General features: G+C 45.7%; 1 protein-coding gene across 5 annotated transcripts in view; it reads left to right on the top strand.

The window, feature by feature from the left end:
- IKZF3 (IKAROS family zinc finger 3) overlaps positions 1–14299 on the top strand; it is a 37613-nt gene extending 23314 nt beyond the window's left edge. For 3 of the 5 annotated variants that reach the window (XM_068996654.1, XM_068996653.1, XM_068996652.1), the window contains 4 exons: positions 356–523; positions 1478–1594; positions 8333–8449; positions 11827–14299. In XM_068996654.1, the coding sequence (XP_068852755.1) occupies positions 356–523; positions 1478–1594; positions 8333–8449; positions 11827–12530 (1106 nt within the window). In that variant the 3' untranslated portion in view covers positions 12531–14299. The remainder of the gene's footprint in view (positions 1–355; positions 524–1477; positions 1595–8332; positions 8450–11826) is intronic. The other 2 variants (XM_068996656.1, XM_068996655.1) reach the window with 1 other exon arrangement.
- The last annotated feature ends 682 nt before the right edge of the window (positions 14300–14981 follow it).

The following is a 14981-nucleotide window of genomic DNA, read 5'->3' as shown; positions in this document are numbered from 1 at the left end:
TTCAGTCTATGTATAAATTTCTCTCTGTGCTATACTTTGGCAACAAACCAATGAGCATCTTAAGTTTCAGCCTGCAGTAAGATAAGATTTTTTTTTCTTCTAAAAATTGCTGGCTTGTTGGAATCAGCCTCCTCCGGAGTGCTTCTTTCCATGGAAGAACTGTGCAGTGTTTTCTACATATGCTACGAGCAGTTCTGACACCAGAGCTGCACCTCCCTCCCACTGAAGTCACACTCTGTGTGTTTCTATGGAAAGAAATCAATCCAATATCTCATTCTTTCCTCTTCCAAAAAGGCAGAGGACAGCATGATACCCACGTAACCATTAAATGTCCTTTTCTGTATGTCATTTTAAGGTGAACGGCCATTCCAGTGTAATCAGTGCGGAGCTTCCTTTACTCAGAAGGGAAACCTCCTCCGCCACATTAAACTACACACAGGGGAAAAACCTTTTAAGTGTCACCTGTGCAGTTATGCCTGCCAAAGGAGGGATGCGCTTACGGGTCACTTAAGGACACATTCTGGTAAGTGACTTCACAGGCACTCCATGTGTTTTGGATGTGTGTCACTGGGACACTCGGTGTGGAAAAAGACAGTCAGCAAGGTTTGCTCAGCCTGTGAAAGGGTCAACACAGAGCAGTGACCACTCACTGGTGCTCCTGGAGCCAACTCGGGACTGGCTCTGTTCTTGGTGCGGAGAGAGGGACCAGGGGAACCCATGTCACAGCCCACAAACCTGCTTGCACAAATAACTCCATGGTATTTTTACAGAATCGCAGCATCATTTTGGTTGGAAAAGACCTCCAAGATTATCAAGTCTAACCTTTGACCTATCACCAGCTTGTCAGTCCATATGAGTGGAGCTGGCTATGCCAGCAAGCTCTGAACTTGAGGAGAGTGTGAGACAGATGTGCTTTGCTGGGACTTCTTCCCATCCCATTCCAAGCTGTGAGGAAAGCTCCACGAGCATAATCCCAGGCAGATGACTCTATTGCCACCTCACCGTGGTGTAGTGCCTTTCATCTGAATCTCTTAAAATGCTCAACAGATGTTTCTTCTCAAGCCTGGTAGGGTGTTCTGTCCATTTTACAGATGGGGAAATGGAGGCACAGAGCTGAGGTGACTTGGATAACAAGCCAGGTATAATTCGATCTTAGTTGCCCCAGTTCTGCAAGAGCCAGGTTGTGCTTGCCCTTGAATTTGTCTATCCTGTGTTCTACATGGGTTCAGAAAGAAAACCTTGATTCTAAATGATAGATGTTATCTCTGCACTGCACTGTACAGAAAAAGGTTCAACCTCACAAAGAATCAAAGATGAGCTTATCTGCCAAGGATAAATGAGATTCTGATTTAATCAAGGTCAGCAGTGTGGTGCTGTCCCCCACCAGCACAATGCTAAAACCATCACACTTCAAGCAAGACAGCCTTTTAGTGGTTTCTTGTGGTTATTTTAATTATTTTATTGTTTCTTGTTCTAGTGGAGAAGCCATACAAATGTGAGTTTTGTGGAAGGAGCTACAAGCAGAGGAGCTCGTTAGAGGAGCACAAGGAGCGGTGCCGGACCTACCTGCAGAACGCTGGCATGTGTGAGGCCGGTGAGTTTATCACATTACAGTGGTTTTGGGGTTTGGGTACATTACAGGGCTTGTAAAAGGGCATCTGGTGAGCTGTTAACCCACAGCCTGAGAACAGCTTTTCCTACACACCTTTTCAGTAACCTGAGGAGCTATAATGTTCTAAAGGGGCTGGTTTATCACAGTCCTCAGGCAGGTAGTTAGAGAGTGCTTTTATTTTAATCACTTTTTCCTTTCTGAGTTACTTCGTGTAAAAGATCTAAAATACCTTGTACCCAGCATTTCTGGAGGTGATGCTCAGTGAGTTAAATTATTCCTACATTAATGCTGTTATGTGGCTCACTTTACGGGATGAGTTGTTGACAACCGTTGTTCCTGTCTTGGTGTGTTCTTATTCTATTACTTTAGAATAAGAACTGTTAGAATTTGCAGTTTCAGTGGCCTGGATCCAGGACATGAAAAGGGAGTGGTATCCCAAAACTCACTGACAGATCAGCTTAGGAGGGAGTGAGAGGTAAAGGGCGGCTTTGAGTATAGAGCTGCCTTTGGAAAAGATAAAATGTATCAAAACATGTTTTTTTTCTTATTTTCCATTTTGCAGTCTCAGTGCTGCAGTTCCAAAATACTTGGGTGAAAAGTAACCACCATAATCTTTGTCCTTGATTTACCTGAACCGTTCAAATCCTAAAATGAACTATGTGATTTCAGTCTCACAATACACCAGTCAGTCAGGAAAGAATTGCTCTACCCATTCGGAGTCAGGGAGTGGCTGTGACTTCCCAAAGGATTCTGTGACTGATCTAAGCAGAGCTGAGGCTCCAATTTCAGAATTCAGGCTCCCATCTTTTTCTATGAGGCCTTGACAAACCACCAAATAATGGAAACATGAAATCAAAGAGGGTTTGGGATGGAAAGGACCTTGAAGATCATCCAATGCTACCCCCTGCCATGGGCAGGGACTCATTCCAGTATCCCAGGTTGCTTCAAGTCCCATCCAACGTGGCCTTGGACACTTCCAGGGATCCAGGGGCAGCAACAGCTTCTCTGAGCAACCTGTGCCAGGACCTCCCCACCCTCACAGAGAGGAATTTCCTCCTAATAACTCTATCAACAACAGGAAGGCCAAGATTCTGCAAGAATCATCACAAGCCAGGCCTGAAAATCAGTGGGAAGAGCCACTGGTATGTGATGATAACCTTGGGTACAGGTATCCCTATGTTGTGCAGAGTGAGTAGGTTGGTGTTTCAGGCTTTGTGACACAGGCAGGAAAACTCCCAAAGAACAATGAATTAACAAAGTGTTTCATAGAGGTTTTTAATAGTTTTATAGTTTTGGGGGGTCTCTCTTCTTGTCAGCAAACAACATATTTCTTGGAGTAGTAGTAGAAGTAACTAGTTATCAGCACATCAGCAAGTTTTGGGTTTCGTGAGAACCCCTACACGTTGTAACTGTGGTTTGTGTTACAGTACACACTCCCATGATTGCAAACACTCAACATGTCCACCCATGAAAATGGAAAACATGAGACCTGCTGCACGTTTCTGCTTTGAAATCATTCTCATGGTTTAGATGCATTTCAGAATAGCAACATTTCACCCCTTATCCTGAGCCTGAGGTGCAGTCCTTGCTGCAGCAGTGCAGGGAGCCTTAACTGGTCACAGGGAATGCAAATTCCCAGTGTGCCAAGAGGTGGCTGCTCCCTGGCCTTGGAGACCTTCACACCCTTGCAAATATTGCAGTGTTGTTAGGGAAGTAGGAAACTTTATGAAAAATGGGAACTTCTGGGGCATTTCCATCCAGTTCCCTGGTATCAACAGCATGTTGGATGACAGAATCAGGGAGTGGGAAAGCTGGAAAGACTCTCAGGAGATTATTTACTACATTCCATTTATTTTTTTTCCCCTAAGTATAGCACTTTGCATTTGTGCTTAGTAAACATCCTCCTTCCATTACCGACCCTTTCCCTACTTCTCTGCATCATTTTGAATTTTGGTGTTTTTCTGAATTCCTCGCAAGCTTCTCAACCTGGTCTGGTGGAAGGTGTCCCTGCCCATGGCAGGAAGGTGGAACTGGATGACCTTTAAGGTCCCTTCCAACTCAAACCATTCCACAATTCTATGATTCTCACATGGAGCCATCTTTAGACACAAAAGTGCTCTACATGCCATCATCCCTAACTGATGAACATGTTTAAAAGCATAAGGACCATAGTAACCATTCTAGTTGCTTTTTAGTGCCAGGCTTGCATGTTCCAAACATGGAAATATTTCTAAAAGAAAAGTTTCATGTAACAATATAGTTGGAGCATTGCTCCTGATAACCATCTCTCTCACATTGTTCTCATTGCACAATCACCCAATTCTGTTCCACTCTCCCTTCTTGAGTGACCACACAGAGATGCTACAGGAAGCAATGCCTCTAATTTCAGCTCAGCTTTGTACTTGAGGGGTTTGCTAACGATATCTGCATGTTCTAAAAATTCTACTCACATTGGTTGGTGTGGCAGAAACCACACTATGGGAACAGCTCAGTGCAGGGTGACTGTTGGTGTGTGCTTGGGGCTGGGAGATCATCCGCTCTCTCTCCAGCTACATAGTGACATGGTGGCCTAGAGATGGATGTCCCATCCCTGGAAGTGTTCAAGGCTGGGTTCTACAGGACTTGGAACAACCTGGCCTAGTGGGAGGTGTCCCTGCCTCTGGCAGGGGGGTGGCACAAGATGGTCCTTAAGGTCCCTTCCAACCCAAACCACTCAGTGAACCCATGATGGCCAGGGGACAGCACTGTTTGGAGCAGTGGCTCCTCACCCAACACTCACAAGACAACATAAAGAGTCCTTCATAACGAATAATTCACACTGGCAGGAAAATGGTCCTCTGGAAGTGCTTTGTACAGGCAGGATTACATCTGAGATGTACTCTGAGATGGGCAGCAGTGCTGAGAGCAGCATGGACACCTCTCAGGGGGGTCAGTGAAGACCATCCTCAGCCCTGCTGCTGGCTGAGCAGGAGAGGGGCACCCAGCTTTAATACCATATCAAATTCCATGCTTAGGAGCTCAACTTCCCATGTAATTCCAGAGTCACTGATTAGATCTGACCAAAAGGGACAAGGTGATTTATTTGGGCTGCAGAGTTTCTTTCAGCATCCTCGAAGGTTTTTTTTGCCTTCTGATCCTGCAGTTGAGCCATCAGAGCCCTGAGCTTGCAGGATATCCTGAGATCCCAGGTTGCTGTACATTCAGTGCTTTGGAAGTCTGGATTTTCTATACTTGGGGTTTTTTTCTCAGTGTAATTTTGAGCAAAGCACTCGACCATTTCAGTTAGTCCAGCCTGAATTTTGTTTTTAGATACATGTTGTAGTACGTTAATTAGTTATTTAAATCACAATATGCAGTGGAATTGTCCAGAGCGAGGATCATTGAAGAGGGACACAGGGCGTGATTACTTCTCTGTGTTTGAGAAGCCTTTGGAGAATTTGGAGTGATTAAAAAAAGGTTTCCTAAATGCTAAATATTATTCTTGGATTGTTTAATAAGTGATCCAGAAGAAAAAGTTGGATGAGATAATTTTCAGTTAGTTTCTGGGTACAGAGAGCAGTGTTGTGGGTGAGAACCTGTATAACCACCTTCATCTTACTGGGAGCAGACACTTTTTCCCTTGGGCCAGGTTGTGAAAATGTCATCAAAGACCTTTTGTGGCCCATAAATATTTTTTTTCCTTAGGAAAAAACAGGCAGTAGCAAGGAGTCAAAAATCTTAATGTGAAAGCAAAGACCCTCAGCATTAAAATAAAAGGGCAGAGAACCATGAAGCTGGGAGATTGCTTCTAGAGAAGTCCCAGAACATGTTATGTAGGTCAATAGTTACTGTCTCTGCAGATCTCCTCTGAGGAAAGACTCTGTTATCCCTGCAGGAAGCCCTTGTCTGCCCTCCTGACATTAATTTAACAATTAAAGTTCCCTTGGTGGCACATAAATAATGTTGACAAGTCATCCCTGATATGCTAAGTGCAGCTTCCAGTGTGCTCCTGGGGCTGGGAGGGCTGACAGCAGCTCCATGCTGAGTCCTGTCAGGATAGGGAAAAAGACTCTGAAAATGTGGAATTAAAGCTTTGCTAGAGCAACCCATGGGTCCTCAGGGTGCAACTCCTGGAGGTAAAGACTGAGAAAAAGAGGAACTAGAACAACAAAATCAGAAAAACAAAGAACTGGTAGGGACCAGGGAGCTGTTTTTATGATATGGGTGAATTGTGTTTTCTTTCTTTTTTTTTTACAAAGAAAAAAGTACATTTTTGACTACACGGCACTGTTTGTATTATTTTGTTCAGGGTTGTTGGGGTTTTGAATATTTAGATTACTGTTGTTAATGACTTGTGCAATGATCCAGTCAAGATTATGAGGTTTTGGGGTTGGGAGTAGTTCAAACCTTGGACTACAGTCATCTAACGTTAATATAAAGAACTCAGGATGAATATGCCAGGCTTTGGAGCATGAGAATTAAACAGAAGTCCTGAAATTAAAAATCCTATAATTTTCAAGACCACACTAGAGCTTCTGGCCCAAGCCCAAGTAGGTGATTACACTCTGCCTCCCTCCCCTCTCCTCAGAGTGTCGCCTTAACCTGGTGTTTTGTCTCACTTCGTGCAGCTCTTACATCGTGTCTGGGTATTTCATGCTGGGAGCAGGGATGAATATATTTATGGGAGCCTCCAAACATACTGGAGTAATTTGAAATAAAACTGAAACTAAAAGAGCAGTGTGTTATTACCTTCAAGGCACTTCATGCCCAGCACAGGGCTGGTTGTCACGTACATCCCAAGGTCCCAGGACTGTGACCAAGTGGAGCCAGGCCCTGTTATCCCATCCTCACTGACTCATATTCATAGCCGGTGTTTGTGGCACCAAGTACCTCTGAAACACTTCACGTTTTCAAACTGCTGAACAAACATGAACAAATAGTTCTGGCTGAGGTTTGGTGAGTCATGGTTTGTGCTGACTGAAACTCGTGTTATCAGGAGCAGCACTGACAAACAGGTACAGAGGACAGACTGAAATGCTCAGGGAAAGGCTGCACAGAGCTGGGAAGGATGAAGCTGCACTTTCAGCACTTGCTCTACTGGGCAAACAGAAATTTAAGTCTGATACTCAATAAATCTGTATTTAGCAGGACTGAAGTGATACCAAAGTGTTCCTATCACTTTCCTCTGGCACGGCTTGTCTCTTACTTGGGTTATGCTTCATATATTCAGGGAGACCTCATTTTGGCCTTCCAGTGCCTTAAGGGATTTACAAAAAGGAGGCAGAAGGATTTTTTATACAGGCAGAGAGTGACAGGACAAGGGACAGTGGTTTTAGACTGCCAGAGGGCAGGGTTGGAATGGGATGTAAGAAGAAATTCTTCCCTCTGAGGCTGGGGAGGCCTTGGCACAGAAGCTGAGGCTGCTCCATCCCTGGAAGTGTCCAAGGCCAGTTTGGACAGGGCTTGGAGCACCCTGGGCTAGTGGAAGGTGTCCCTGCCCATGGCAGGGGGTAGGAATGCATTATCTTCAAGGTCCCTTCCAACTCAAATCATTCCATGTTTCCGTGATTCTATATTTAGATATGTTGGTGTATGTACAGTAACACAGCAACCAGGACTCTCTCACAGTGAGATCCAACCTTTTATACTACCTTGGGAAAGTAAACCAGCCCCTTTGTCCTCAGCTTGGAGATTCCAACTCCTACAGACTTGGGCAGTCCATTAAGGTGTGTCCACTTCTCAGCGCAGTGATCCCTGACACCGGCACTCTTAGCAATGAGTTTACTCTTTATTATAATTTTTGATATAAAAGTGCCATTCCAGATGGGTGTTGTTGAGGTGTGAGCAGGGTTTGGGGGGAAGCCACAGCAGTTACGATCAGTATTAGTGTGGTAGTAGTGATATGAGGTGGCAGCTCTCCAGCTCAAGGCCTCTGCAGCCTCCAGGAGCTGAGAGCAAGCACAGCTTCTGTGCAGTGCTGGGCACTGCTTGGCACAGCTGAGGAGAGCTCTGGAAAACGGGAAGAGCCTTAAGTGGCCTGGTCCCAAAGGAGTCATCACAGGACACAGGTACTTTTCCAAAAATTAGAAATCTGGGAGGTTGTAAAAAGCTTTAAAACACAGAGGTAACATGCATAGTTAGTTTTAGCTGTAGCATTTAGGAAAAAAATTAAGTGACAGTAACACCTGGGAAGAAAAAGAGTTAGAAATTTTCAATTTTGAAAAGTTTTACTGCTTTTATTTTACTGGAACACTGATACATATCATACAAGTTTCTTAGTGATTCGTTAAGACATCTATGACTGATATCTGAAAAGTGCAGCAAGAGGACTGAGTGTCTCCTCCTGCAGCTTGAAGCACTGTGAGTGTGCAGGTGTCACCCAGCCTTACTCAGAATAAAAAAGAAAGGCCAGCAGAGCTTCTCTCTCCATCTGCAACTTAACCAACCTTCCAGCCAGTTCATTTACTTCCTCTCGCTGGCGACAGTTCTGGTTTGTGCTCCCCCATGAGTGAGCTCGGGGCTGTGCTGCCACTGACCACAACGGGTACTCAGAGAGCAGGAACGACAGAAAAAGCAAAACCAACTTTGCATTATATCTCCAAACTGTTTCCTCCAGTTATGTGGCCAACTGGAGATTAAACCAGTCAGCTCTTCCTTTTTTTTATCTTTTTTTTCCCTTTTCACCTACGTGTTGTGTTTTTTTTCTCTTTTTTTCCTTCCTTTTCACATTTTCCAACCTAGCCAGCGTGGAGGCAAGGCACATCAAGGCAGAGATGGGGACTGAAAGAGCCCTTGTGCTGGACAGGCTAGCGAGCAACGTGGCAAAGAGAAAAAGCTCAATGCCTCAGAAATTTATTGGTAAGAACAAAACCCCTTTTCATCTGCAACAGTTAAATACGTGTGGGTCGGTAACAAACAGTACAATGCCTCTGCTTCTTTTCAATATCCTGCTCAAGCTTAGCACCTAATACAAAAGAATAAAGTAACACTGATTTTTCTGATGGGGTTTTAGTGATTTGTTGTAGGGGGTTGATTAAAATAAAAAGAATTTGTTCTGTTGGCTGCTTAAACTGGGTGGAAGCTACCGTTGTGCCTTGTGTCTTTATGTAGGTGATTTATAAATATATTTTATGAGTTCCCATGTGCCATTTCTATATCTATGCATTTGAAATATTCTCTGCTAGGATCTAGAGCAGGCAAAGAACAGGAAAGTTAATGTTTTGTCAGCAGGAGCTGAAGATTCCTGCAGGATTCATGTGTGGAATAAGGCCTAAAGACAGGAAAGTATTGGATTTCTCTTAGTCATCCTCCTAAATTTGTCTATGATTAAAAAATATCAAATCCTTTCTTGTGGTAATTTAAGCAAGCAGATGTCTCCGTAGTATTTTCTTTGCATTTAATTGTACACGATCAGAGTTTTGCATGTTTGGGATCTTAAATACTAGTTGGGCAAGTTCTGGGTTTCAGCGAACACCTGATCCTCTTGGCCAGTCTTATTTCATCAGCCTGTCTTTAAAGAAAATAAAATGCAACCCAGTGTCCTAAAGAAAACCCTTAGTCAGCAGTTATATAATATTGGTGCTGGTGAAGCCTTATTTGTGCTGTTTGTAGGGTTATATAAGGTAACAAGTGCCTTTTTTTTTTTATGGCTTAATATAAAGTTCACCTTCTGAGTGGGGCCCACGTAGGGAGGGAGAGATGTGGGCTGGGAGAGCAGGCAGGGCTCCCAAAGCTGCTGCAGCCAAACCCCTGGCACGGGGTACACCAGGTCCAGAGCCAGGTAAGGGTGTGCAGCCAGATCCATCCAGGTAAAGCTGTGCAGCTGGATGCATCCCAGATAAAAGTGTGCAGCTGGATCCATCCACACAGGAAACCAACTCAGTTTTTGAAGGTAATGGAGCTCTTAGTGGCTTTGGTGGGTAGCGCTGGGCTTTCATCTATGAAAACTGGTCACATTTATTGGTTGATTTTACGTTATTGTGGCTTTCTAAAGGTGACCTCGTAGCATAGCCACACCAGCACACTCCATCTGAATGCCTTTTGTGCTCAGGACTGAAACTGGGCCTATGGAGCTCGGCCCTTACATGTCGTGCTGTGATTCAAAAAGCAATACTAATGCAAATGGGTTTGTAATTCTTTAGCTTCCTCTATTTTAGCATTTTTTCAGCTCTCTCATTGTGCAATCACCACCAGTTTGACCTTTATGCATTTTATTAAACACGCCCGCAGCAGGATGCACCCCCTCAGCATAGGCCTAACATGAAGAACTAGTGGGTTTGGGGTTTCCTTTGGCAGCCAATGAGCTCCCGTGTGGCCCAGACCCGTTGGGATTTGTGCTGGTGCTGGATGGCATGAACTGGCACTGCACACACAGGTGATTGTGTGGAGAAGCTGGAGAACCCATCACAGTTCACCTAAAGCACAAAATAAGCAGTTTCTGAAACTTGCTGTTTTTCTAGAGCTTCTGTGATTGTTCTTGTTAAATTAAATGTGAAAACATTCCCCCCTTGGTCTCTTGTATCCCTGGGAAGGATATTTTCAGGAGCAGGCTGTCCGACCTTGGTCTGACTCCTGTGCCTTTCTGACCTGCCCTTGTCAGATCTCGGATCTGACAGCCCAGCGTGGGGATTCCTTGGGAAATCTGGGAATGAGTGCTGATGTCTCATTTAGTCAGGAAGCAGGGACAGGGATATACACTAACAAGGCATCTTTGTTTGGCTCGTTTCTCTGAATGAAGTCTATTGATTGGAAGAAAAGCCCCTTTATTGTAATTGGAGGGCTCTGCAGAGATTCAGACAAGCACCAGGAGTCTCGCCCACTTTCTTTTTCACATTTCCATCCCCAGTAGCTGCCTCGTGTGTACCAGTACAAGTCCCACACAAGGGCAGGGACCACCAGACCCTGCACTTGACTCTTCACCTCTGCACCAGGCCCCTCTTCAGAGCCTTTTCCTGGGGGGAACCTTAAAATCCACCAGGACAGTGGAATCACAAAGCACCGCAAGGCTTTCAGTGATCTTTAGGAGCTGGATTTGATGGTCCTGGTGGGTCTCTTCCAGCTTGGGATATTCCACAATCCTATGATCATACATCATGTTTTTTGTGTCTTACATTACGACACTGAATCCTAACACCAAAATTTTTAGGCAGCCCTGTCTTTTTTTGCTTTTGTTGCCTTTTTTTATTTTTAAATTTCCAAGTTATTCACATCTTTCACTTGCCTGGAGCTGCTTTTATGAGTCACCCAAAAGTACTGTGGCATTTTGTTTCCTTCCATGTGAAGCTGGATGGCGAGTGGTGCTGAGGGCTGGAAGCAGTTACACTCTTGTGGTTCGTTAACCTTTTGGAGTGTTTTATAAGAGAAACGTGAGCTCTCTGGGTTTTTCTGCCTCTGCAGTGAAACCCCACGAGTTTCATACACATTGAGTCACGGTGTTGACAGGTGACTGATAAACATCTGCACCAGTCGAGTTACCGTAACTAAGAGATTCGTGGATCTAATGTTTGCGAGTCACTTGCACGTGAAACCTTTCATCTGGTCTTTTTTTTATATTTTTTTAAGTGATGAACAAGTTTATGGTTTTAGTAACCACAGAATTCAGTTACTTATTTCTAGACATTTACCCCCAAAATGCCTTTAGTGCTTTTGGGGTGCAGTTTGTTTCCTCCTTGTGGCTGGCACAGAGAACAGGAGTTGCACTGTGCTGCCCAGAGAGGTGTGAGCAGAATTTCAGGTGTGCTCTCCTCCACTTCTGTCCAGTCAAGAGCTTTCCAAGCCCCAGCACACTCAGAGGAAAACATTTTTCTTTCCCTAACCCCGTACTAAGTGACCCTAAATGTGAGGGGTTTATATCTGTATTTATATCTGCCAGTATTAGTTTACCTGAATACCTGTGTAGAGGTCCAAGAAGCCAGCTGTGGTTCAGAGGAAGCTGTAGTTGTCAAAGGACAGTGGGAAAACTGACTTCAGTGCCCAAGCAGTTGTCAAAGATGAGTCTCTCAGAAAGTACCCTCACCACCCCCTCTATTAGACTGGTTTGCTTCTAAGCCTGAGGCTTAAGAAAATATAAAAACCAAGAAAACCCCACCCAAAAGCTACTTGAGTCTCAGAACAGCTTCTTTCAGCAGAGAACATATAATGCCCCTTCACTTCACAGAGACCCTTTACAAAAGTCATCAAGGGGTTTAAATAGTTCTTTACCCACCCAGGTAATTGTCACCTCTCGTCTCTTGCAGGTGAGAAACGACCCAGCTTTGATGTCAATTATAACACCAGTTTCCTGTACGAAAAGGAGAGCGAGATGATGCACGGGCGCATGATGGACCAGGCCATCAACAACGCCATCACCTACCTCGGGGCCGAGGCCCTGCGCCCGCTCGTGCAGACCCCGCCGGCCCCCACGGCCGAGATGGTGCCGGTCATCAGCAGCCTGTACCCGCTGCCGCTGCCCCGTGCCGACGTGCCCAACGGCACCACGCTGGAGGCCGAGAAGAGCCACGGCCACCTCAGGGACAAGAGCCTGTCATCCGACAGGGGCCTTTCCCCAAACAACAGCGGCCACGACTCCACAGACACTGACAGCAACCACGAGGAGAGGCCCAATCCCACCTTCCACCAGAGCCAGGTGATCCCGGCTCCAACCCGCAACGGCCTCCAGGCCTTGAAGGATTTCCCAAGGCCGTACGACATCATCAAGCCACCCGCCATATGCCCACGCGATGCCTTCAAGGTCATCAACAAGGAAGGGGAGGCCATCGGGGTGTACCGGTGCGACCACTGCCGCGTGCTCTTCCTGGATTACGTGATGTTCACCATCCACATGGGCTGCCACGGCTTCCGTGACCCCTTCGAGTGCAACGTCTGCGGCTACCGGAGCCACGACCGGTATGAGTTCTCCTCACACATAGCTCGGGGAGAGCACAGAGTCGTGCTCAAGTGAAGGAACCAGTTCTCCAAGGTCAAAGGCTTTGTTTTCAATCGGAGGGGAGGCTTGGTTGGTTGGGTTTTTAATTAGTATAATGAAATTTCTTGAGTATTTTTCTAGGCCAGTTTTAAGAGTGTCACAAGGAGGTGACACCTTTTTAAAGTCGTCTTTCCCAGTAGTTCAGTGTTCTGTAGCATCTCTGCCTGGCTGCTGTGGTGAGTGGGACTGTGGGAAACACCAGGAGCAGAGACTGGTTTTGATATGAACTTTATTTTTGTGAAACTTCAGAGCCATTTATGATGTTTTCAATTTTTAACTTGTGTTTGTTTTTATAGAGTTTGCTTTAAGTCAGCACAAAAGGTTTTCATGCCAATTCCCCTGCTCATTCAGATGTATGGTCAGAAGCGTGTTGGAGGAGCTTTTCCTAGTTATAATCCCAATGCCTCCCAATGGCTCATCACCAAAACAAGGAAAACTAGGGCAGGAAAAGGGAGGGATTATTAATTCCTCCTTAAAGATTTTCCCCTAAGCCCTAAGGAATGTGTGGCCCCACCACACTTTCAATTTTCTTACCCCACTGCTGACTTTTTTTAAAGTTACTCAGTAAGAGGAAAATAAGAAATGAGACCTATTTGGGGTTGGGATTTTTGAACAATACATATTTTTGGGATACCCAGTGAGGTCACTGGTTGGCTCATCCATGTGGGCTGGGAGAAATCCCGATTTTCATTGCTGGAAACTCCTTCTTTCTGATGGGTGCCGAGAATGAGGACGAAGCTGTGCTCTGTGTTGTGCCTCTGCCTTGCTCCCACAGCAGGACACGTGGCCATGCCATCCCTGTACCCACAGGGTGGCCCTGGCTGGCTGTGGACAGGTGAGACCTCAGGCAGGTGTGTGAGAGCCACACCCACACTGGGATGGCCCTCGGGAGGTGCTGCTCCACACCCCGAGCAGCTGCCATCCCTTCAAAACCAGTTTTGACAACAGTTCTTTGAATCTCCCCATGGCCCCGAAGCCGTGGCAGTGTCCCTGTGCTGGAGAGGGGTTTGGTAACGGCTTTGCTGAGTGAAGGTTTAGTCTTTGCAAAGTATTTTTGTATCCTGTAGTTAGGAGTGTTCTGATGGACTTTCTGCATCCCTTGTGTGGTTTGAGAGCTGTGTTGCTTTTGTGTTATCTCTGGTGATCCAATCGCTTCCCTGAGGGAAGGCTGGAGAGCTGAGGGTCAAGAAATACTGAAATTTATCGCTCCTTCTGAATTCTTTTGGCTCAATTATTTTCTCCCTGAATTTTAATGTACAAAATAAGAAATTTATATTCATTTTTCCCACTAAGGGTGGGTCTGGAGTGGGATAAATCAGCCTGTAGTGTGCTTGAGTATCCAGAGTGCTGTGGAAGTGCTAATCCAGGATCCTGCTGTCCCTGGGGTTGAGGAGAACTCTTTTGCTGTTATGTGTGGAGCTATAAAGCAGGTTTAGGATGTTTCCCAGTGCCCCATCATGAGAAAGGTGCATGTTGGCTCTCCCCTAATGAACACCCATGTCACAGTGGGACCAGTCCTCCTCCTGTGAGGGAGGCTGCAGTTCCACCAAGGATCAGCCCCAAGGGCCAAGCTCTTGGGTCCAGAAAAGGGAGGGAAAGGGAGTGAGAGAATTCCCAGAGAGCAAAGAGAAGGTTCCACTGCTGCCCTGACATTTCTCAGTCCAACATTTTTAGGACATTGTGGTTGTCTTTATCAACTTCTAATTTTGTGATGAGCTTGCTTTTCAATGGCTTAGTTTTCAACACCAAAGAATTGTCAATAAATGAATAAAGTATTTAAATAATGACGATGTGCTGACTTGAGGGCAGGCAAAGGCAGGTTCCTAATGGAATCTGCAGAGAGATGCCTCCTGGAACCATCCAAAAATCTTATTTTCCGTAGGTGGATTGGGTAATGGATTCACTTAAGAACACACTTGAATTGTCCCTTCACACGCCCATGTTCACCCCTGACCCACAGTGCTGCCCTGGAGCCGCTGGCTTCGGAGGTGGGAATCCCACTGGGCCATGTCTGGATGTTGAGGGGCTGTGTTGGTCCAGGGCAGGTCTCTGAGCTTGGAGGAGTTCTGGAAACTGCCCCGTCTGGGAAAACAGATGGAAAAACCACTGGTACTGGTTGGGACCCTGATTTATTCTGCTCCTGGCTTGGTTATTTTGGTCTGGAACAGGTTTGGAGCATTCTCCAGTTCCTTGGTGTGTCTGTCTCACTTGGTTCTTCATTTACTGATGAATTACACCCCAAGAGTGGGCAGGGGAGCCTCAGGGAAGGAGCTTTTGGCACCAAGAAACGAGCCTCTGGTGTTTAAAGGTTTACTGAAGTTTTTAAAATGTCAATAAACTCATGTCCACTCTGTCAGCCATTAAAACAGAGCCGGGAAATGACCAGCAGAGCTGGCTGAGGAGTGGGAATGAGCGCTGGGGCTCGAG

The sequence above is a fragment of the Aphelocoma coerulescens genome, chromosome 27 (genome assembly GCF_041296385.1).
Source record: "Aphelocoma coerulescens isolate FSJ_1873_10779 chromosome 27, UR_Acoe_1.0, whole genome shotgun sequence".
Classification (NCBI taxonomy): Eukaryota; Metazoa; Chordata; class Aves; order Passeriformes; family Corvidae; genus Aphelocoma; species Aphelocoma coerulescens.
The sequence above is the reverse complement of the archived record's forward strand: the minus strand, read 5'-3'. Positions and strand labels throughout refer to the sequence as shown.